This window comes from Cardiocondyla obscurior, linkage group LG13 (assembly GCF_019399895.1).
Source record: "Cardiocondyla obscurior isolate alpha-2009 linkage group LG13, Cobs3.1, whole genome shotgun sequence".
In the NCBI taxonomy this organism is placed as follows: Eukaryota; Metazoa; Arthropoda; class Insecta; order Hymenoptera; family Formicidae; genus Cardiocondyla; species Cardiocondyla obscurior.
In genome coordinates, this window is record NC_091876.1 from 4,395,427 (window position 1) to 4,420,504 (window position 25,078).

General features: G+C 36.7%; 4 protein-coding genes across 5 annotated transcripts in view; 2 read left to right on the forward strand and 2 right to left on the reverse strand.

Moving 5' to 3' along the window:
• The window catches only part of Ip6k (Inositol hexakisphosphate kinase), a 129,350-nt gene that overhangs the window by 77,627 nt on the left and 26,645 nt on the right, over positions 1-25,078 (forward strand). The gene's annotated exons all lie outside the window — the stretch shown is intronic.
• LOC139107578 (uncharacterized) lies at positions 698-3,627 on the reverse strand. Its single transcript, XM_070665284.1, has 5 exons — positions 3,511-3,627; positions 2,816-3,061; positions 2,247-2,411; positions 1,647-2,036; positions 698-1,223 (listed from the first exon to the last, which is right to left on the reverse strand). The coding sequence occupies exons 1-5, from the start codon at positions 3,526-3,528 to the stop codon at positions 909-911; spliced, it is 1,134 nt and encodes a 377-aa protein (XP_070521385.1). The 5' UTR covers positions 3,529-3,627; the 3' UTR covers positions 698-908.
• On the forward strand, positions 3,627-5,427 carry LOC139107581 (uncharacterized). The gene has a single exon (XM_070665289.1). The coding sequence runs from the start codon at positions 4,219-4,221 to the stop codon at positions 4,915-4,917; it is 699 nt and encodes a 232-aa protein (XP_070521390.1). The 5' UTR covers positions 3,627-4,218; the 3' UTR covers positions 4,918-5,427.
• Positions 5,456-25,078, reverse strand: part of LOC139107584 (uncharacterized) — a 29,223-nt gene continuing 9,600 nt past the window's right edge. Inside the window, exon 2 of the mRNA XM_070665293.1 lies at positions 5,456-7,057. Coding sequence (XP_070521394.1) covers positions 6,725-7,057 — 333 coding nt within the window. The 3' untranslated portion in view covers positions 5,456-6,724. The remainder of the gene's footprint in view (positions 7,058-25,078) is intronic.

Genomic DNA, 25,078 nt, shown 5'->3' on the forward strand with positions numbered 1-25,078 from the left:
AAGCACTTTTGTTTAAATAATAATGTCTAGTTTGTATTTTGCGCTGTCAGCATTTCACATTTAAATGAGGTTTAGCTTTTTGTTTTAAACTTAATTTAACTTGAACTCATTATTAACGTACGAGAAACGCATTTATGACGCTAATCAAGAAGTTAGACAACCGCTGACTTACGCTGCATGAATGGACGAAATAGACAGTGACTAACTAGTCAACCCTCGGGCATTAATGACACGTTTACTGCAGATAGCAATATTCTCTTCCTAGGAAGTGTGCCAATAATCATTTTGATAATTCGACTTTTAAAATAAACGGTCTCTAATGTCGAGATATAAACTACAGTAAATTAATTCCAAGGCTTTCACCTTTAGCGGTAAATTTACGATAAATTTGCAATTAATTATCATATACTTTCTATCCTAAATAATTCATACGTAATGTGAGAAATATATCTATCGGAAGACGCAATAATATTCTTCGAGGTTGTCAAGTTTAACTCTATGACGCGTAACTGAATTGCGTATCTATTAGAATCGATAATAACATTACTATATGCAATCGCATATTTAAATATCACGTTATTTATTATAATAGTATTTGAAAGAAAGGACAAGATAAAGTGGTAAAGTAAAAATATTAAGTTAAATAATTTCTGTGAAATATAATTTATTATCAATAAAATATTATCAACTTTTCAAATATAGGTTCGGTGCAGTTTATTAATTAAATTTTACAGATCTATAAAAGTTGAATTAAAAAATATAAAAATTGCTATAAATAATAAGTTGTATCATTCATAATTTTACATTTATTTTCATATTATTGTCGAAATCATAAAAGATTGTATTGTATGTATACTTGGTTATATGTCGATTATTTAATAATGTACATATTCACTACCATTAAAGTATTAATAATAATCATCGGAATATTGGCTGCGTCTCGGATAAGAATTGTAAGAGTTGTATCTTCGATAAGCCGGTTTTCTATAAGACCTCCGCTGCACTTCCTGTCGGTATCTAAAGAGTGGCCTGAAGACAATGTCCGCGGCGATGTCCATGTCGCGTGGATCTTTGGGATAATTAATATCCGCATCCGAAGTCCAGAAGAGTGGGGTTGGAATATCGATACGGGACATTGTGACTGGCAATGAATTTTCGGGTTTATTACTGTTCGCATATTTGGGCTGTATTGTCGGCTCGTATAATGAAGACGATACTTCCATCTATGACGAAGAAACACTTTTTCAAACTTTCTTCATTTATTTATTTCTATACCTACTTTCAACTGGAAGCTAGCTAACTTTTAATGCAACTTGTTGTAAAACAAGTGAATAGTAAGGATTGTATAATTATTACAGTTTTAAAATATTTTCCATAAAATAATCTAACGTTTTTGTATTTTTAATTTAAACTCAATTTTCTGTATCATTATTTTTTAATGTATAACGTAAAAGTTATCCGAGTAGTATTTTAATATAATTAACTTTTAAACATCTAACAGTTAAAGACTGTAATAAGACGTTTCTACAATTATTATTATTTTTTTTTTACCGTTTGTCCATCAATTAATCGAAATTTTATAATTCCTAAAAAAGGAAAAAGACCTTAAAAAATATTATCTTTAATATCGTTAAAAATTGGGTTACCTTCGAAGGAGATGGATCGAGTTGCCAGTTATTAGGATTTACGCTCCACGAACTTTCTTCAATGTAATTTTGAACATTTTGTTGAATTTGGTCGTGTTCATTTTTCAATTGACTCTTCAAAGTTTCATCTTGTTTTGATAATACTGCCGCGATTGGTACGTCAATTTTATCATTAGAAACTTTTGCCGGATCAAGGAACGCGATGATCGGTACCGATATTGCGGATGAATGTTCCGGTGGCATTATTTCCTCGGTCGGGTTTGGTATGAGATATGGAATTTCTTGCGGTATGTTATCTATAAACAGCGGCTTTCGCGTAGTTTTAGATGTCTCAGTCGTTTCGTAGAAATCGCCATGCTGCGTCGAATAAACCGAAATATCTTGCTTTTCCTGAAAGATCATATATTCAGTGTACACGTTATAATAATTGTATATAATCTTTGATAATTTCTCTCCGTAAATTAAATACATTAAATATAAATATAAAAATAAAATACAGCGATTAGTTTCAGATTGCGAAGTTAATTATATGTATATATTAATGGCTATATTAAAAAAATATGTTACGACGACTTATATCAATTTATATCAACATTTTACCGAGGTTGTATAGTTTTCGTTATCATCTTCGGTCGAAAATTGAACATCTGTAAATGCCAAACCGTCTGCATCGGTTTCCGTGTTTATAGTCTCCGTTATATTTTTTCGTACATCTTCTAAATGCGTCATGGGAACAACAAGAACTTGTTCACGCTGTGACACCACCTTAAAGAAATTTTATCTTTAGATAATGATATAAATTTAAATATAAGTAAATTTCTTTTTATTTTTTTAGATTTAGTCATTTCTATATTCAACATAAAAGTAATAATATACAGTGACGAAACTGCGAAACAATTAAATTTATTTTGGCAACTAATTAGTGTTTGGCAAACTGCATGCTGTTATATAAAGGATTAATCACACGTTGACGTAGTTCGTTATCGTTAATGAAAGCTAATAATCGTAATCACACTAATAATTAACAATAAGTATCGTTAATCACAGTGATATAGTCTTTTACAGTCTTAAATATCGTCTTTATCAATAAATTAAATACGCAAAAATATTGAAATAATATAAAATGTGATTAATAGCATATAAAGAAGAATAGTATATAAAATGTAAACCTTAGTAGGCTCAGTTGCCGGCATAACAAACACTTTCTTTTTTACCACCAAACCTTCTAAAGATTTATTGCCGACTGTATTTTGCACGGCATCTTGCACTACCGGATCCTGCACAATAGCAGCCAAAGTGTCATTCGTAGTTTGAGGTTCCGTTGGTAATAGATTTGCAATATCTTCGTATTCAACAGGTTTTGAATCCGACGTCCCAGATAATAATAGAGTCACAAAAAATGTGAAGTTGCCAATCTATAAGATGCAAGAAAATCTTTTAACTGCGGATTTTTATGACGTACAAATTGAAAGAAAATACTATAAGACAAATTTTTATCTTTATAATTTAAGAACATTAAGATTTAAAGTAGATTTTTTTGATATTTTAAATTTAATACATACAATTATTAAATAAATGTTTTATTATTTAAAATGTTATATTTTAAAATAAAATTATATTTATATTAACTTAAATTTATTAATGATAAAAATTATTAAATAATTTCCTAGTAACTAACATATACATATGTGATTATATATTATGTATTTTTTTTTTCAACATTATTGTACGAATAAAATATTAATATTATGTCATTATCCGCGATGTAAAGTCTTGCGTATATTCTTTATACACTTATACACATATGTTGTGTTAGTAGCTACGTGAAAATTGAACTTTTTAAACAATTGATCTAAAAACGTACCGGTGAGTCGGTTTTCATCGCGATGATGAAATTGTACGACGTCTTCCAAGTGCTTTGGCGAGACTGCTCCGCCAAGGATTTTCCAGCTCTGTCAAGGTATAACGGATCGTACTGGTTTTATACGACGTGCTGAAAGAATTATCATTACTTTGCTAATAAACGTGAGTATCAACCTTGCGGTAAACTCTGTCGCTTGGATGCTGCATCTTGAAGATGATAGAAACAAACGAGCACAATCGTCGATTTTACAATAATTATTTCCGACGAGTTAGTCCGATATCTCTCATATATTTTCGTATTTCCGTAGAATACTGCTTTCCTATTTCGATTGATAATAAATACATTTTTTACATTTTCCTTTTTATCGTCAATAAAACTTAAAAATTATAATAATTATAGAGACTCAAACTTTTATATTATTTTGCTTTACATGTAATTTCTTACAAGTTTATAATATGATTACGAAATAGTGTAAACGTATGAGGATATTGGAAACGTTAAACTACTGTTTGACCGACGACGAAGAAATATTATACTTATCATTAGCGCGCTCTTAACGATATCGAGACTCGATGGTGTTTAACGTGTGACTTAGCAAGAGTCCTGAATAACACGCTATAAAAGACTTGCTTCAACTTTCTGAGCCATTAGTCTGCAATTGGGTCTTGTAGTCTTTGTATCATCCGGAAATCCGGATCTGTGATTCAGATGGAACGTTTCGTCTTCGGTTTTTGCTCTCTCGCGATCCTGGCAGGACTAACGCCCACAGAATCGTCAACAGCTGCTGAAACGATATGGAACGCACGTGACGTAAGAAGTACCGAAGATCACTCGAATCTATTAGAGCCGAATAACGCGCAGAACGATACCAAGCACTTCTTGCTCGAGAAAAGTCTCGTGGATAACGCAACACAAGTTGGAGAACATACGAAAAATCTATTAACTACATCCGCAACTTCAACTGAAAATTTGTCAAGCAACTATATCAAGGATACGCAGCATCCGAGATCCAATGGACATCGAGACGACGACGGGCATCACAAAGAAGAACCGTTTGTAGATTTGTCGTCGCACGATGTCTTATTAGATCCTAGTTTAATACGGGCTCGTTTGACTCGCCAGGCTGAAAAAGGTGACGCGGTTTCCTCAAATCTTGCATCGATCGAAAAAAACCCTCGCGATGTTCGCTTCAATAATAATAACAAAAGTAAAAGTATTCTATCGAAGCGGAGTTTCAAAGGCGACCTCAACGTAGCCGAAGATAGTTATTATCAGCCTCGACGTCCGTATTATCAACCTCCGTATTCGTATTATCAAAAACAATTTCCGAATCAAAGATACTGGGCGAATAATAGAAGAGAACCTTATCGTAACTACTGGTCATATCCTGTATTTCCAGGGAAATGAATCGGGAAGTTAGTCAAGCTTTTACTTTTTCTTTAAAGAAAAATTAGATTTGCGTAGCCTGATTTATGTAAGTAGTCGTACACTCGTAAAAAATAGCGATAACAAATTATTTTTCAAACAGAAATAAAAATATATGTATAAATACATATATTAATATTTTAATAAACGTAAAGAAATAATGTTTAACCTTGTAATTTTAACATCCAAATTATAATTGAGAAAATTGCTGCTAAAATAATTTTGATATGTTTTTAAGTGAAATTATTTCTTCGCAAGATTAAAGCTGGGACTTATAATTAAACTCGCTGACAATTAATTTCTTAAAAAATATTATATTTTAAAATTTAATTAAACTATTTGTTAAAAAAAGAAGTTACTCAATTTCCATTTTATATTACATAAAATATTTTTACTTACATTGTACCATTAACTGGTTTGTGACAGTAGAAATAATTAATTAATATTTAAAATTTGTATTAAGAAATAAAAAATTTATTCGTTATATCGATACATTATATTAATATTTCTATTACACATATTTATTATTTGTAAATTATGACGAATAAGAAATCAAAGTGTAATTAATTTTCTAGATTCACTTATAAAATTATTTACATATTTATTTCAGAAAACGTATAACATTTCTTCGAAGAAATCATATCACAATTTAACGCTTTCACATATATGTACATTTAAGTACAATGTTATCAATATTTTTGCTTATTCATATAATAACGCAACTTTGGTAGATAGCTTTCATTAACGTACTAGCACTTTAACTAATAAATGCTTTACAAAACTCCTTAAAATTTGTACAACTAAAAGAAAATGCTAATTATTCTTATTTAATATACTATAAGACTATAAAAAAATACGTAAGTACATATGTGCGCTTCCTATAATTAACATGTTATTTTTTTTATTTAGAATTTTTGTAAGAGATCGTATGTGATTAACAGTAAGGCGGCAAAATTCTTTTCTGGTTTTTCCACTCTTTCGTGTTACTCCGCTTCAAAAAATAAATTTTCAGGTTTAGCAAGATCAGTCCCTCTAATTTCCACAATTAATTTTCGTCGAGATAACGAGAGATCCTTTTAACGAGATAATCTTTTGGTATAATTATATTACACAAGTTAAATAATCGTCGTCTTAATGTTCACGCCTTTCTCTTGTTTTAAACAAGAAAACTTTATCACTGACTCTGTTTTTTTTTTATTCTTAATTTTTTTGAATTTTTGTCTTAACTGTGAACTTTGCCGACATGCGAACAGTTTTATTTGCTTCAAAAATTTTCATACTTGTGTGAGCTTTCCGCATCGTTTATGAGCTTGAACATTTATTCTCTCATATTCGTGGATTTCTATAAATATTCCTAAACAGTAAGTTTTTATTTCACGTTCTAACAAGCTCCAACGGATATAAATTTTTCATTTTTATAAAAAAATTACTGTTATCATTTGCTCGCTGTTTTTCAACGTAGACGTTTGTACTCCGTTTAATCAAGTATCTTTCATCGTAAGTCATATTCACGTTTTTCTATAATTTCACCATTTTATTTATCTATTTTTCTTCGATCTTTGTATATCGTTATGTATTTTTTGTAAAGTTTTTCCTCGTCATAAGTTCGAGTCTTTCAATCCTTGTTAGGATTTTTAAATTCTGCAGAGAATTTTATGGGATAGTCGAGCTTTAGATGAAGTTTTCCATGTATATCTCGAATATATTATCTTCCCGATAATACTTAAATGAGATATCAAATAATTGCGTTTACCGAAATATTAGTAGATCGGTTTATTCTTTCCTTCGTTTATATTCGCCTACCTCGTCGAATCGCGTCTCTAGCACGCTGTCGATATGCGATCTGCTGACGATAGACGAAGAGAGGACGAAGAACGTTAGTACCAGCTGCAGTTTCGAGATCATTGCTGTCCGCTTCCTCCGCACTGCGTTTTTCAATGTTAGGATTGCTGTTTGAAACTTTAGCACCATCGTTTGATGCATACATCGATTCCTCTGTTATCAAAGCTTGAGGATTATTGAGTTTTTGAACAAAGACCGGCACAACGAACAAGGTAGATTTAAGAGGTAATGCGTAAGAACATGCTGCAAACAGCACAAAAACAACGAATGTGGTAGCCATCTAAAAAAAAAAAAGAAACCACGCCTTTTTATATTTATAATATTAATAAGCACTTAAATATTTATTAATAATTAATAGATCGTGTTTAAGAAATATAGTTCTAAATTATCTAAATATTCTAAATAAAAACTTGCGAGAAATTTTAAAATAAAATACATAAAATAAAATAAAATACATTTTTATAGTTATAACAGATGCTGAACTGTTTTAAATTTTTTGCGGACAAAAAATCGACTAATCTACTTTTTAAATGTTTAGAAAAAAGTCGAAATTTTTGCAAATTTTATTCGTTAATTAAATTAAAAAGCGTTAAATTTATAATATTGAACAGGAACAATAATGTTTGAATCTATTTAAATTCGTGAAAGATATACTTACCATTCTGTATGTAAAGATATCGGATTATGTCGGCGATACTGTATACGGAAATAACAGTTGTTTTCGCACGTTTAAGATTACGTTATTCGAAAGAGAAAGTGTTTCAGTCTAGATTTCAGTGTGAATCGTCTGTTAGACAAAAATGATAATAGCACATCGTAGACAGCTTTCCCGCGAGTTTATGGTGGCCGAGATCGGGCACTCGGTATTTATATGAAACAATGACGTCAAACCAGAGCACGCTAATCATACAATGACGTTCTACGACGGGTGATAACTGACCTGGTAAACCAGGTAGACACTACATAACGCCAATCTAGCTTTGGTGCACCACGCTGTTTCTTGTTTTGCCGACCTCGTAGGTGTTAACTAGACTGCAAGGGAACTCCCCCTCAATGTTTGTCCTTACGCGTAAAATATTGGTAATTTGGTATGTCGGTTCACGCGAGATTCTCCCTAATTATTGTGCAAATATTTGCCTATTAAAACAGGACGACATAATCCAAAACATTGCATTATTAGTTTTGCTACTGCATTCGGTCATTCGGTAAGAAGCAATTTCTTATCTGCCTACGTTTATCTCCACCTTTTTATTTCAATTGGAAGATGTATTTCTTACCTCAAAAAAAATATTCTGTTTGAATAGATTCAGATGGTCCCAAAGATTTTTTTTTTTTTTTTTTTTTAATTTTAATGTAATTGAACTATTTAAACTCGTATTTCCAATCAGAAATTTTAGTTAACAAATTTTTTTTAATTGAAAAAAAACATTATTTCACGATAACAAAAACTAATATTGTAATTACTGTCGTAAGGAGATATTTAATAATCGGCAGACACAAATACAGATCGCAAGTTTACCAGTTGCAGGAATACAATGATCTAGTTCTACAATTAGTAATATAATTTGCTCTCTGACCCATTGCCGTTATCTCTTTTTTTTATTCTTATCGAACGAGCTCGTATCGCAATTTTCCTTTCACGTTAGATGTCGGAACCGCCGCGAATCGGCAATGACGAGTTCTTCTCGTTTTCTTTACGCGGAAATAGCGAATGGGTCGCGAGGTCGCCGACGAAAATCGCCGTTGGAGTCTGCGCGACGAGCAACTTCGACGGCACATATCGCCCGCACGCTGATACGCGTTATCAACGTGGACAATAATTAGAACGCAGCTGCACGAAACGCAGTAGCGAGCGTGCGATAACGCATCTATGGTGATTCAGTTGATTCAGACCGTGCGGTATATCACGCTCTTTACGTCGTTACGTAAAAGCGAAGGACGGCGCCGGTCTAAAAATAGTCGCGCGCTATCTCACGTCGTTTCTGCTCGCCATCCCCGTCTCCCATCCTCGTTCCCCCTTTCTCTTTGCCCCTGTCTCATCGCCATCCCCATACCTGTATCGCCGTCTCCGAGCTTATCCCCAACCGGGCATCATCATCGCGATCCGTCCTGACTGCGCCTCCATCCCCGTCGCTACGCGTTTATCCGTCCTCCTCGCACTCCTGCCGCTTGCCTCCATTGCGGCCGAAAAAGAAAGCCGCTCTCTGCGGGGACAACGGCGCGTATATTGCATTCCATCGGGTTTTCCTCTCAAGGTCAGATAACCCACCATTCGAATTCAATACGAACCGCCTCGTCTTTAATGCCTCCTCGAGTACCGGGGCTCTCGCATACCTGGCAGTGGTTCTCATCGTCTAGCACGCTGTTTTTCGCGGATCTCTGGCCGTTCGATGATTCGACCGATCTCTGACTAACGAACGTATGCCAAATAAATTATTTTAGAAACGAAATAAATAAATTTTTGCGACCAAAAACTTGACAGCGTAATCGATGAAGAACGTAATTATTAAAATTTGTTTTAAATATGTAGAAAAATATTAGTGATATTAGAACCGACGATTATATCGAATTGTCAAACGTGATGCTAGATTTCTTTACTCATCACTAGCTTGAATCAAACGGACATAGGTTTTCTCGTTCGTCGTATGGGAAGACGGATCGGAACGCGACAAGAGAAATCAATAACGGCCAATGCAATCGAAGCGACGAAGACTGGGGTTTGTCGTCGGCTGGCAGCCGTCTGGAATTTCTTATTGTATGTCTATACGTGTCTCGAAAACACGTTTCTACCGAGTATCCGTTGATCGCATCGGGAACGTACGTTTGCCTAAGTGCGCCGAAATCTGAATCGGCGCTCGAAGTTGGAAATTTCTGAAGATTGCCAACCGCTGTCTAGAGAACGCCGGTGAAAAAGACGACCGTCTCGGACATGGTCTTTATATCGGTAAAGGCAGACGTTAGGGCGCAAGCCGTGCGCATATAACACGAGCGAGCCAGAAAGCATATACGTGTATAATGTATGTATGTATGTGTGTTGCCTGTGTGTGTGCGTGTGCGCGCACACGGAGATCGCGGTTACCATGAGTCTTGGGGTAGGGCAGTGGAAATTTCCACTGGTGCCCGCCTGGGACGGTCAATACTCTCTCTCTCCGTAGCTGTAACGCGCGCCGCAACGAGACGGTCGTCCGGATTACAGGGTGTTTCAAGCGCGACAGGCACGCGCCGCGTGGCACCGTTACGGCTTCTCACCTCCGAGGAATCCCCGCCGGGATGGATTTTTCGATCAGCCCGATTTCCGCGACCGGCACAATGAAACCGCGAAGCCACTCGGAACCGCACTCGACCGTAACGAGATTACTCGCGAAACCTTAATTCCGCTTGGCGCAATACGGTAGAAACAGTATCAACACAGACACCTATGGAGTTTCACTTCTTCGATCGACCGAAGCGCGGCATGCGATACGTCATCGTATATAAGATTCTATCAATCGTCGTTATCTTGAAATCGACGCTATCAAGACGCGACGTTGAAATCATTTTTTTTTTTTATTTTGAGATCGTTCAGGATTTTTACGTTGATAGTGTAACATAAAATTTCGTTATACTTCTGTCAATTATTATTTTCGTATTCGTGAAATAAATGTGACATAAGTAACAGCCATTAAATTCATTTCGGAAATAGCTACTTCAGAATGCACACATATTTATTATACGAAATCTGTTCCTCTTGAAGCCTGTGCCGAAAATAATGATTCATCGTAAAATACCACACTTGAGGTCGAGTGTCGAGTAATACTACTTGCCTCGATTCTTTAAAGTGTGATTTAGTGAGCGTACCGTGAGCCTCGACTTTAAATTAACACGAAAGTATACCAAATGACTGAACCATGCGAGAAAACTTTTATATCGAAAATAAAATAGGCCTATCAGATCGTCAATCAATTATCGATTGAGAGACGGTACGAGAGTGTTAGTTGGTTAAAAATAATCTGATGCACTGAGCGCGGATGCGAGCAAACGAAGTTGCTAAGAAACTGCGCAAGTGTTGCACAAGTCTAGCGACAATCTTGTCTCTGCTCGGATATCGTATCCGATCCCAGCACCATCTCGGCGCCACCGCCAGGAATCGATCCCGGAGCCGAGATCGGTAAATTTGACGAGTCACTCGTCAGGACGGTTTTTCACGCCAGGAGAGGAAAGACGGGATAGTGTACGAGGCATGACCGACGAACGTGTTATTGCGACGTGACGCAACGTTACCGTAGACGGCGAGATCGGCGGTGTATTTTTTGGCAGCCGATACGCTCAAACCGTCGATCGATGTGCCAAATGCTCGCTTTATCGTCCCACCCCACCTACCCTACGTAGATTGGGCCAGGAAACGTGGAAATAGCACGTCGGGCTTTTCAGCCTTTTAGTTTAGGTACCGCCGAAAGCTACTTAGAGCAATTCCCAGACGAATTTTCCCTCCCGCAGCGATTCCCCGGCGAGTGGCTTCATCGGTAGACTGCCAGGTCCGATGCATCTTAATTAGGTCCAGATCGGTGAAGGCGAATGTACGCGAGGGACGAAATGTCATTTCCGCGATAAGAAACGGTGGAGACAGTACCCTTTTTACGATGAAATTTATCTAACGAAAACAATATCGGTATCAACTGTTTTTCAGCTGTACCGAGATAACCGTGGCGCCTATCAGCTTCCCGAAAGTTATTATTTATTTACTCGAAACTCAAAGCTACGAATTTATGTCGCAGGTTGAAATTATTTAAGTACAAAGTATCTTTCAAACGATCGGCATATAATTATTTCTGTTGACGCGAGTTAAAAAATGATGTAAAAATATCGGTGAGAATGTTAAGTACGTTACAGTATCCCCCAGAAGCTACGTTTATTTCTGTACAGAGTGTACAGAAATGTCACCTATCGAGCATACGTCTAAATTAGGAAAAAAATCGCGGTTCTGTTGCCATTTACGTCTACACTTGTCGCGCAATCGACTTGGAAAACCGAAACCGGAACTGTAGACGCGGTTGTTAGCGCCCGAGGGAAAGTAGTTATTTCCCGAGAGCGATCGGCAAATGAGACGCGCTTCGAGATCCAGTCCAACACCGTGACACGTCTCATATTCTGAGATTCTCCTTCGAAGTGTTGAATTAATTTTAGAATCCACCTCGCTGTATTTCCGAGGGAAGCCCCCCATCGTCTCTCGTTTCGAGTCACACGAGGCGTTTAGACATCCAGCCGCAGCATCCGTCTATCGATTCGCGAGAACCGACAGCGGCCCGACGACGTCTTGTGCGTGCAACGATAGTTGTTAGTTCCTACCTAAATCTCGACGTCTAATTAACGAATCGCACATGTCAGGCGGCTCGCGTCGTGCACTTTTCTGTACCACTCGACGACTGTAATCGCGATACGTTTCAACGCTACGTCCAATAAGCCCCGCATTTCCCGACATCTTTGATGAATGAAATTAGAATCAATAGCGCGAAATTAGACCCTCGTACATTTTAATGTACGTGAAATACTTGGCGATAGTCCAGTTGCCGCGAGGCTGTTTTAGAGATAGCGAATGCAGGCCGACGTAGCAGAAGCGGGGGATGACGGTGTCATATTGCACATATCCGCAAATACGTTAAGCGAGCGTAAAGAAAAAAAAAAAAAAAATCAATTACTTATTTCAGGAACGATGAGGAACAGAAGTCGCGAGATGAATTTAAATATCGGTCGATAGACTCGCGTTTATTAAACGACCGTGTTCCAAAAAAATTTTTCAGAAGCGGCGTCAAATAGGAAATTAAGCCAACGGTATTGTTTCGGCCACGAGGAATTTATTTCTACGCTAGCGGACCGGAGTTATTTCAGAAATATCCGCTTCGGAATTTTGAAATGCGAACGATACTCACTTTCTCGGGAGTACGAAAACGTGACGGTCGCCGCCCGCAGGCGTATTTAATTATTGCAAATCGGTAAGGCGCGAAGAAAAAGGAGGAACGGAGTAAGACGGCAAACTAAAACCGTCGATGTGTCGACCACAGAAATCCATTTGAATGATTCACGCGACCATTACAAGAACGTGACGGTGTAAGCTCCGCGCCGTGAGAAGCGCCGAATATTCTATTCGTATAAGATAAACTTGAGACAAGATTTTGTCATTACTTCGGCATACAGTACAACTTGCCGCGCGAGTAATACTCTTCGCAAAAGAACAACGCATTTTAACTGACAGTGCAGTCGCGTGAGATAATTCGAATTCAACGAGAATCTTTAAATAGCTATTTCGAAAACCACACTCTCCTCTTCTTTCAGCCAATTTCTTCAATTTCTCGCAGTCACGCAGGACACACGAGAAAGAAAAGAATAAGTACAATCTTTATTTTTTTTCTCCCTGTTTAAACATTCTTGTAAAATATAAAACTTGTCTGAAATTTCTTGGACATAAACAATTAATTTTATGTGTTTAATTAATTTATGCAATGAAATTTGTAGAAAAAGATTCACTTTCACTAGCAAAAATTAATTTCTGTATTTTATTTCAAAGAAAAAAAAAAAAGGAAAAAGCATTAATTATTGCTATTTGTATTATCTGTGGTATTATACGATTGCCAATTATGTGCGTGACCAGTTTAAATGAATAGCTGTCTACAAAGACGTCATCCTAATATCGCTCTCATCATTCTCACATTATGTGCAAAACATTTAACGCAGCATGCTTATTATTTCCCATGTCTGAGCGAACACGTATGCACACATATCTATAATCGTGTGATATGCACAAGCATATTAAAAGTCAGAAATATGGAAATTTACACGGAAATTTAAAGAACGATAGAATGGCAATTAATCTAATTAACAGGTGGATATTCACGTGATTAATCACTTCAGATAATCAAAGACGATTACATCTTGACATTAAAAAGAAAAAAAAAAATTAAGAAAATATCAAAAATATCAAAAATATCTTTTTAACTTTAAGTACAATCGTCTCTGATTATTTGATAATATATAATATATTATAAATTAATCTTTTTCGAATATAAAATTTTTTTATATTAGTTAAACTTTAAATGCACAATCGCTGTTGCGATTAATAGCTTAAGATGATATAACGTAATATAACATGGTGATATAACATCCGTAGAACTTTAAACGTAAGACGGTAATTATTTGGTTTTGCTCGTTACCTAACAAATTATTGCTCATAGGTTTCATAAGTTTACGTTAAGTCCGAATATGGAGATGCAATTTAAAGAAGAGATAATCAATAAATTATCTAATATAATTCATTCCAATAATTAAAAAAGAATTTTTTAACCACGTCGTTAACTTTCGTGCACATCTGAATGTCTCGTCTGCACATAAATGTTTACGTACATTCACGTTTTGATTTAAAAGCACCGAGTTATGATGCAACTGCATGTGTGTGACTGCAAGAATATTCTTTTGTTTGATTGCGATTGCACAAGTTAAACTTACGCTATTGCGTAAGTATACAGTAAAAAATGTATAATTAAAAACAAGATAAATATGTATTAAAAAAAATATATGTTCTCTTTTAATTCTTTAATAAAATTCTATGATAAAACAGGCGAAAAATCGAACCTGTTATGATAGAAAATCGTACATCATAAAGTAGATATTTTCTAGACTAGACTGGCGCCACTATTCTTGTATACACGTACGCACACATGCACGTACGTACACGTACATATATTAACGTGCATGTAGTAACACAGTGCTTATCGACATTTCCGCATAAAAGATACACGCGATACCAGCGATCGAATATAAACTTTGTGCGGCAAAATGACGCCTCGTGAATTGATTCGCCGGATCGCGCTAAGCTCTCGATCGAACGATTAGGATCTTGCTATTTATAAACGGCGACATAACGTCGCGAGATGGTTTGCGAAAAGGAAAAAAAAATGCGATTCACGCGCCTTACGCGCATCGGTATAATAAATGGCAATGCGACTCCGTTTGTCCGTTTTTTTTTTTTTCTTACTGCTGCGCTTTTGCGATACGTAGTCGCCAAACAAAGAACGGTAATGCGTTCACGGACGCATACTTCTTGCCTCTATACGAGTCTTTATAGTCTTAATAGAAATAAACTACACAGTCACTAGCCACTTAAGGAACGTTTCTTTGAGCACTAGTTGGAAATCATGACATGTCTTGTTTGCCGTTTTCACAGTAAGTGCAAAGAGTAATTTTAATATATAAAAAAAAAGGAAGAAAAAAATTACACGTAAAATAGAAAAATAAGAAAAAACAAAAAAAACTTTTCTACTAAACTATATGTATAAAACATTTTAATTTAGCCGTGTAAAATTTCCACCGTCATGTTCATTTTGAAAGGCATTTAGGGTATATACATTTCCTACATTTTATTTTCAAAAGTCATACGGTTAGAGAGGGAGCGATAACGTTGGCTTCCTTTTTCCTGCTACGATATGGAACGTGCCCGCTGTCACATGGCGGTTTGTTTACATGCGCTCGCCCGCACGGGCCCACGTGGGCATAGGCGACTACGTCTCTCGTCTACGAGCGCGACCAGAACTCGAAAGTGCGGGTCTGCACGATAAAACGCGCGGCCCGCTCGCGCGAAAGGGCGTCTTCCATTCCAGAGAGCGAAAGGTGCCGGTCGTTTTATCGTACGAGTCGTCGGTAACACAGGCCGCCTGAAACAGTGTGGAAGAGCTCGAAATCATTCACAGATGTCATCAAGCTAATTGGCGTGGATTCGATCGTCATCACGGGGATGACCGCGTGCCGGCTGATCGGCACCCACGTGGAATTCGAGCGGATCAACCCGCGTGTACCGGTTCGCGAAGCGCGACGACGACCACGCGCGCGACGATGTACCTCGTCGCGTATTCACGTATGCGAGCAACCCTTGGTCTCGTCGATATCAGACGCAAACACATATATGTATAGCTTATGAGACCTTTCGATCAGAGATAAAAAAAGCGTCGGAAATAATTTTAAACTGTAACAAAGTTAAAGTCACGTTCTAATCGCTCAACGGAGCTAAAAGAAATCTAAATATAAATCAAAGTCAATCGCGAAGGTTTAATTAAAAGTGTTAGAGGTAAACGTAAAGAATATTTAATTCTGGGAATTTTTAACGTGAACATGAATGGAAGTAAGAAATTTCACGTACAGAAAATATGTTGTTTAATATTGTAATATTTTTTTACTTGAAATTAAATTTTATTTTATTTTTAATGGTTATATTAAAAAAGAGAGAGAGAAAAGAGATTTAATCCTTAATTTCTAAGAGGCAAAATGTCACTCAACTGTTTTTGAGATAACAATTTTCTTTTTTAAAACTGACTTGATTAAAATGATTTAAATCTCGGAAATACGTACACAATTTTATTCTTTATAATTTGAATTCTCATTTCGAAAGTATATTTAAAATTACAATTTTAAACGTACATATTTTTCTGCATTTAATTGATAAATTAATTAAATTTTTTAATGTCCGTTCAGAATAAAAGGAATTAATTAAATTTACATTTGCGACGGGCAAACAAACAAATTAATCAGATTCTCGTACGTCCGTTTAGAATATAAAAAAATTTTTTTAATAATTAATTATATCGCGAAATTAAGTATAATGAATTTGCAATATGCATATAAAAATTCTATAATGTTATTTCGAAAGTGTCTATGATAAGAATTGTTTTAAACTATAGTAAGTTATCCGTTTCACACTGGAAATTTTATAACAAACTTTCCACGCGAAAAATGACGCTGCATGACGAATATTATATTAAACTTACGTCGTTAATTGAATAAGATAATCAACTGATAACGAACCAGTCATACCATCCTACATATTATATAACTTTAATATTAACATTAGCTAGAGACGTTAAAATTACTATCATTGTGAAATAAATATGAATTCAAATTTATATAAAATATAAAATTTCTGCCTTAACTTATAAAAAGGTAAACGCGGCATTATTGATTGTTGGGCGAACACTGCGCGGTGTAGTCTACACGAGATTAAATGACAACGTAAAATGCATCTTTCTGCCAAACACACGAAACCAAAATATCGCGTCGGCCGACCTACTTTTCTAAAAAAAATAAGTAGAAAATAAACGTAGACACCAGGGTGTGAAACGTGTGAAATTTTTCTTTGTGGCTCAGGCTAAGAAAAAAAAAGGGGAGTAACGTTCTGTTTTAATTGCATAACGTTGTAGCGAAACATTCTATTCGTTGCAGCTTGTACAAGATGGATATCTTATAACGGAAGATATTATTATCTCCTGTTCTTAAAAAAAGAAGTATATTTTTAGCGCATTTCTCAGACAACATTTAAGTAACGAGGGTATAAAATTGCGACTCATACGATGCGCGTTGAAAAAACGAAACGAAAAAAGTCAGGGAACAGACTCGCCAGAGATTAATCTGGTTAAAACACGAGGGGAACTAATATTATTTACCACAGGCGCCAAGATGACGTATTGACGTTCGTGAAATTGCGTCGCTTGGCACCTCTTTTAAAATCGATAGCACGGGAAAGGATAATAACCGCTGCATGCAAGTAAAAAAATTCCGACATACTCCTAGCGAACAATTTCCAGCCACTTGTAGATTTGAAACCTTAAAAGGCTCGACTTGTCGAATAAATGTTGGTAATTTCTACAGAAATGACATCCACGCAGTTATTTAAATTCGACAAGTCCACATACTCGTACTTAATACATTTCCGTACTCTGTACAAACGATTTTGTCAATAATAATGTAACAAATAATTATAAAGTCTAAGCAACGTAACTTAACAGTTTTTTTTTAAGTGTCTAACTTGCAAGACATTACAAATTTACGAATATAAATGACGTAAATGAAACATTTAGTTTCAAAGAAGTTCGAACTACATAGAAATTAAGTATAAAAAGTTAAAACATTTTACATTTGAATATTTTGTTATTTCAAGCGGTATCCTTTCTTGTTTTCGTCATTCCTTCGATACTTAGGTACGTCATACGATAACAACGGAATAAGTGGCGCGATAGACGCTCGCATTAGACACGGCACCGCGGTAAAAGGATTTAACTGAAAAGAAGGCCACGGCGTAGTAGGCCAGCGTGGTATTGATTTCGGTTCGCCGGAGTGCTCTCTGCATCCACGCTTTCAGTGTCACTCGAGTACGGCGTAGATGCAGAAAGGTGGAGGACAAGGGTAACAGTGCGGTGCGGAATGACGACCTGGCCGCTGCTCTCATTCACAACGGCGAGCTCATATTCCGCCGTGCGATGCGAGATGCGCAACGAAAATGATGACGGGAGCGAGAACAAGCGAGGAGAGCTCGATCTCGCAAATTTTCGACAAAAAAAATGCAGTCGCGATTTCGTCAGCTTCTCATTATATCTGTCGAGACGTACGGAATTAATTTAATTGCCACGAGTATATAATATTTTATAAAACTGTCTAAAACAAAATCGTCGTTAAAAAATATAACGAGTAACTTGTAACTATTAATTATTATATCTGGAAAAAAAAAGAAAATTAAATTTTAAAGTCTCTTCAACTTTTGGCAAAATCGACGATTATTTTATCGACGTTGTACGAGCTGTCGGTGCAGTCAAATGCAGCGAGCCAACTCGTGATCGATGACGATCTCAAAAAGAGCACGTGGTGCAACGTACAGCTCGCCGGTAAACGATTATTCTCGCGCACGTGCGAAACGGCGCGAGCGAGGCGGAGTATCGGTGATCGCAGCTAATACCGGTTTCCCTTGAGCGAATCGGCTGCAAACGCATCGAACGAGACCGGAGCGAGCTTATGAAGCAGCGTGCCGTCCTTGCTGAGAATCTCGGGCCTCGGAGCAAGGTCGATTACGCATGTCTCTGATCACAGCAGCTTCGTCGAGTCGCCTCGTCCGGTCGTTATCGATAAAGCTTTCTCGCCTGTACGTGACGAAAGCGTAAAATCTCGGGCCTCGGATCGTTCGCGTTTCACGCTTACGCGATTAGAACGGAGATATCAATCTAATCGGCGTTAAGATGTCGTTAAATTAACACTAATGAAAGAAGACGTTTCAAGCGACTTATCGATGCCGGATGCTCGCGAACGTGCGCGACGTTCCCCTTTGAAGCTGCGTAACTAGACGAAAATACAAGAAGGATTGCCGTGAATAATTTCAGCTTTACGCACGTAAACGCTAAACGAAGACGAATGACGTTTCTCGGTAGGTTACCGTAAGCATCTACGCGCGAAAAGTCACGTAACCGTAACGAATTTAATGACGTTAATTTCAACGTATCGCGATAGATGCGCTGAGATGACGAACCGGGGTACACGTTTAGATTTGCGTGACTCGAAGAAGGATATATCGATAACGCACGGTTGTTCCACGTAATGGCGATTGGACCCTATGCAATATCATGATTTGATTTCGTGATATTGCGTAATGTACAATTGTTGGTACGCGAAGTCATTGCGTTATTATATGTTATATTTTGCTGTTATCCATTTCGACGTATGCGATTTTTTAAGATCTCGAATTGTAATACTCTATGTTCGTTCAGCCCATCGTTAGGTCCGCGCGGTTATGTGACTTTCCGCACGTATACATCTGTGCCTATTAAAAAAGTTCAGTCGTCTTCGTATAGCATCGGCCAATATTCAACAACGAATAAAGTTAGAAGTTAAAATTAATAAATACTCATATTATATGGAATAATTCGTTTAAGTATTTGGATATGTTGATCTAATTAGCACAAACATGATTAATATAAGTAATTTAAATTAATAAATTAATATAAAGTTAATTTTGCAAAACCACTAAAAAAGGAAGAAAAAAAAATACGGCTTATTAAAAAAATTTCTGATATTTAAGTGAGAAGTCGAGAATTACATCGATGGAATTTAATGACGCATGCAGTGATTACGTGCATAAAGAAATTCAAGTACACTGGCCGAAATTTATCGTCTTCCTTTTTAGACGTTCTTCAACAAATTTAAAATAAATTCTTTTTAATAAAAAAATTATTCCATAAAGTTAAAAAATCTTTTTTTGCAAAAACTTGACTTTAATGTTAATATTACAATTCTCAGCTTTGTTCACTTAAAGTATATTTTAATTTAACAGCCGTACACCCTAATAAGTAATAAAATAAATTTGAATTAAAAGTATATGTATATACTGATTTTTAAAAGAGCAATTTTTTTTCTTTTTTAAATAAAACTCAATAATAAATTTTTTTTGTTTCGTGCACTTTGCGTGATGTAATGCTATAATATCGTTCTCACAATTCCGTGGAAAATAACAGACATACAGATTATCTTCGGAAATACCAACGGGTTACACGCTATACGTCAATGCGCCTCGCGATTTAAAGCAGAAAATTATAGCTGTGCCACAAAATTATTCATTATACCGCAAAATAATTGTTTTACAACGTCCTTTATTTCTAGAATTATAAAATATCCGGAGGTCACTGAAAGGGAACGGGCAGGGACAATTTTGACCGGTTTATTCCGCGTACAATCGGCGCTCTGTATTATATTATACATAGAAGAACAAAAGCTGCCTGCGTCTGACAGCTCGTCGAAGTCCGACCGCGACGCTTGTCCTCGTAACGCAGGCACAATTGCTTCACCCCCGTAAACGCATCCGTTATTCCTCGCGGGCTGTGTATATTCGCGGGGTTTTGGCGGAGATCGTCGCGACAAATGTCGGTAAAAATGTCGACGCGAGGTTGTCGCCGACACCCGAGACAGAGCAACGTCACAGGCGCCGTTACGCCAAAAATACACGAAGCTGGTCCGACGATTTTATCCAGATCTGTAGGCAGCTACGCGTCCGATCGGGCACGTGCGTTATCCAAGTGTCCGCGGCCGGGCGATTGTCCAATTCACGCGCCAATGTGACCATCAACGATCAATCTTTCTCGCGTCTCCTCGTCATAGAGAAGGTAAATTTTTGTAACATTAGTCTCGGTAATATTCTGTCTGCGGCACCGTCTCGCGTTTCCCAGAAAACTACCTCACTTTTCTCGGAGTTCTCACCTGTGTACTGCCAAATTCACGAGGTGAGCGCACGAAACGCTATTATTCTGTGCGCGAGACTTTTACGCGATAAAACCCTCTTAAAAATTTGTAAGACCGGAATTTCAGGATTACCATATTTTGGCGAATTTAGATATGATAGTATATCATTCTTTTTTTATGTACGCTGAGAGGCAGATATGGCAACGACAGCTAGCGAACGTGACTTCTGCGTCGTGTGCGTCGAGTTTCATGTGTAATACCGCATGTATATGTATACCGCGCTGGCCGGATTGCCGAAGACTGATTTTTTACACATGCCGCATGTATATACCGCGCCGGCCGGATTGCCGATGACCGATTTCTCCCCGTTCTCTCATCCCTTGCCTCTGTCGCCTAGAGTTACGTACGCTAGCCGCTTTTCACCGCAGAAAATGTCATATCTGCCCTTCGGTGTACATACACAAGTACATATACCTTTCAAAATTAAATAAAATTTAAATTTTGTAGCCACGCATGAAATACGATTCCTAACAATATATAATTTGAGATATATGACGCGCGTGGCAACTAACGATGACACGATCTTGTTGCCAAATTGATGATTTAACACGTACGCTAACTGGAAACAAATTTAATCCAAAGTGGCTTAAATACTTTGTCGCGGTTCGACTAAAAACTTTTAAAAGCGTTGCGCGTCATCGGATGCGTTAACGATCTAAAGTAGCCACATAGAATAATAAAAAGAGTTCTAGATGTTAACGTCAGCATTTTAATTGTCAACGCACATTGTGCAAGCTTCAATTTCGCGGAGTTTCGAAGAAAATATTTTATAGCATGTTGTTCTCATTTATTAGATATTAAAAAATTCATTTAATTTATCTCGCTTCAGATTACAAAAAAAAAAAAAAAAAATACTTCCAGTTAATACCCATGATAGATAAACGCAATCTTGGCCCCAACTACGTTACAATTATAGTTATTCCGCGTCGAATATGATTAATGACGAAGAGGCGTCTCGCAGACGCCGACGTCGCGTATCTATTAACGCAAACTATTTTTACGTCATTCGCAAACTCTCACAAAAACATATTCTGTGTTTACATCGAATCTTCGAATTTTGGCACACGATGCACTTCGGCCAGTTCTAATCTGGCATGAGTGTATTGTTAGATCAACGTCTACACTCACGTACGTGCACATGCGCTATTAAACTTAAGACGCCTCAAAAATATTTCTCATTCGCATTTGAATCATGCATCCCTCGTCATTTTGTAGAGTTTTCGGATTGCTGCAATTCGAGATTTAAACGTAGTGCATCGTTCGATCGTGAACCTGTGTCTCGTATTGCCAGGTGACGAGCAAAGCGAGCTCGGAAAATGTACATAGATCAACGCAACATGCATCACGTGAGCGCCGAGTATGTGCGACCTAAAGAAAAACGTGATGCTCCGTTCTTCTCTCTCTTTCTCTCCCTCGGTTCTTCTCTGACATAAACACAACCGGAAAAGCGATTATTTTCGCAGCAAAGAGAGGAGGAGGCTGTCGCTATAAATACACGCACTCACGCATACCCACGTTCGTTCTCGCGTTCTCGGCGGTTAACCATCTTATCGGCGCTTATCAATTCAATGCAATGCAATAGCGATACAAAGTAATTCATAGTCTCCAGTCGATGTCTTAAAGAATAATATCAAAGTGCAAAGCATAGAAAAAAAAATATATATATAATCAAGAATAATATTTTATGATAAGAAATGAGTCCATCAGTTATGTTCGAAGCTAATTTCTTTTTTAAATTTATTTTTTGAGCGCGTATCTTAAATAAAATTGTAATATAAAAGCACGGCAAATTGATAAACGATGGTCATTTTATCTAAATTATTGGTATAAAACGTAAGTCAGGGAAATCCAAAAACGATAATGATAATTGATTCCTTCCTCTTTTTTTTTTAACCGCTAAAAATGAACGTCTTACTAACAAGATAAAGTGAAGCGAGTCTTAAACGCATTTTGCGGCAAAGTGTACTTTTATATTTTTCTTACGTTATCACTTTACTACAGCAATAACAAAAATTTCGAATAAACGCAAGATAAATACGAGACAGTATTATCAGTATATAAGACGAAAGCGATAATTTCAAAGAGTTCATTTAACGAAATTGATATAAAAGGTCACACTTTGTAAAATATTTAGGCGCCATGCATTAATACGATTACGAAGCACTTGGCAATAATGTACATTACTTTTCATATTAAAGTTTTAAAGAATACGATTCAACAGAAGTTAAGAAAGTACATATTCGAATTATTTTATTAAAATCAAGAAAATATAATAAATAAATTATTTCTTATGCGTATGGTAATTTAATGACAATATACGATAATCTATTAATTTTTTTTATAAAATAATTTCTAAATTAACATTCTTAAAGTTTAATAATTATTCCTATTTTTAATACTTTTTTTTCTTGTGTTCAGAACCTAGTGCATTATTCAAACATTGACGATATCTAATGAGAAAGATAATTAAAAGTAGGTTAAGCGAGCATCGCGCATAAAAAAATAACCGGGGCATCGCGTAAATCATCAATTATTAGCAATATTATCTCATTGTAAACGAATGTAGCAATACCTATCATATATTTTGCTCTATAGCTTCTGTGCTTTTTGTAGATACGCGTCACGCGATAGACCCCGGTGATAGCCTCTGAAGAAAAGTAAATGTGAATAATGAGCATTGAACAGTTACGCATTACAATGAGATAATTGACGTCGGCACGCGTCAAAAAAAAAGAAAAAGAAAAAAAATCGGGGAAAAAGAAGCGGACCCAGCTGTCGTTAAGCAGTGGAAAGTTTTACAAAAGATACAATACACGACTAACATGACACGATTAGCGAAGCGATACGGTGCCCACGAAAAATAAAATCGATTTCCCTAAGAGAGAAAGAGAGAGAGAAAGATTTTTCTTCCGCGAGATCGGTAAATCATCGGCTATCAGTTAATTCCAGCGAAAGCTTACTCGGCAAACACATCAGTCATTATGTAATCAGTGTTTACGGAGTCTCGTTGCAGACTTCTGATAAAACGCGTTCACCGGGATTTGTGAGGTCCGAAAGTTCGCCAGCCGACGAATTCCGGCAGACTCCAAAGGAAACTTTGCGAATTTCAAGCGCCGCAACCGGGTAACTGCTTTCATCTTTTATCTATGAGAATAATTTCTCACGGCGAGCCGATTCTTCAGATACGGAACAACTTTTGAAGTTAAAATGATATGTTTGAAAGCAGAAACCTATTAGCGGACATACATATATCGAATTACGAACAGAGGTTTATGTACAAAATTAATTAGCGACTGTAGAAAGGGCTTGGTTATAGAATGAAATCTTTCTATCGCGCGTAATCGATCCCCATTTACGCGCGTACCATCTTCCGCGCGAATTAATCAAAGTAATGCGCGGATAAATGGCAGATACTATGAATAACCCGCAACGATTCGGAAATAGTAACGACGAACGAGCGTATTGATCGGCTCTTCTATTCCGCGCCAGCCCGAGAAGGTCCACCGACCTGAATACATTCGATTTTTAAATAGGTACTGCGCGAGAAATATTTCCGAACGGAGTGTCCGAGAAATAATTTTAATATACGAACCGCGCGTGGTATAAGCTGGAGATTGCGAACAAGAATATATGAGCCACGTGGCCGACTGACAATGAGATTAATTAAAAAAAAAAAAGAAGAAAATTTTTAATCGACATTATTTAAATTACGATTAACTGTGCCGTATGCGTATGAAAAATAATTTTACAATGAAACATGTCACTCTAATGAATGTTTAAAATATGCTACCTAGTTGTAGAACGCTGTATTTCGTAATTATTGTAAAATTATTGAATTATGAATTTACGTGTGAAACTGAGTGTGCATGTATTTGAAATGAATAACTTCGTAAATTTTATCAACTCGTTTCAAGATCGCCCACTAAATTTCTCCCTTACTACGATGAATCTAAATTATCTCGCGATGTCGTATCCTAGTGGTTGCAGTCGTCGCAACTCGATATAGCCCCTGGTCAAGGACGCTTGCCCCTCAAGGCTAAATCTGTTTATTCGAAAATGCGACGCACTTCGAGACTGCGGAAAGAAGTAAATTGAAGAGCAACGCAATATGAATATTGGAAAAAAATTTTCTTTCGACAACATCGTGTTATTTTACCCGTCTAAGTAGAAGCTGTTTCTAGCTTTCTAATAAGTTTATCTATCAGATAATCACACGTCTGTCTTAATT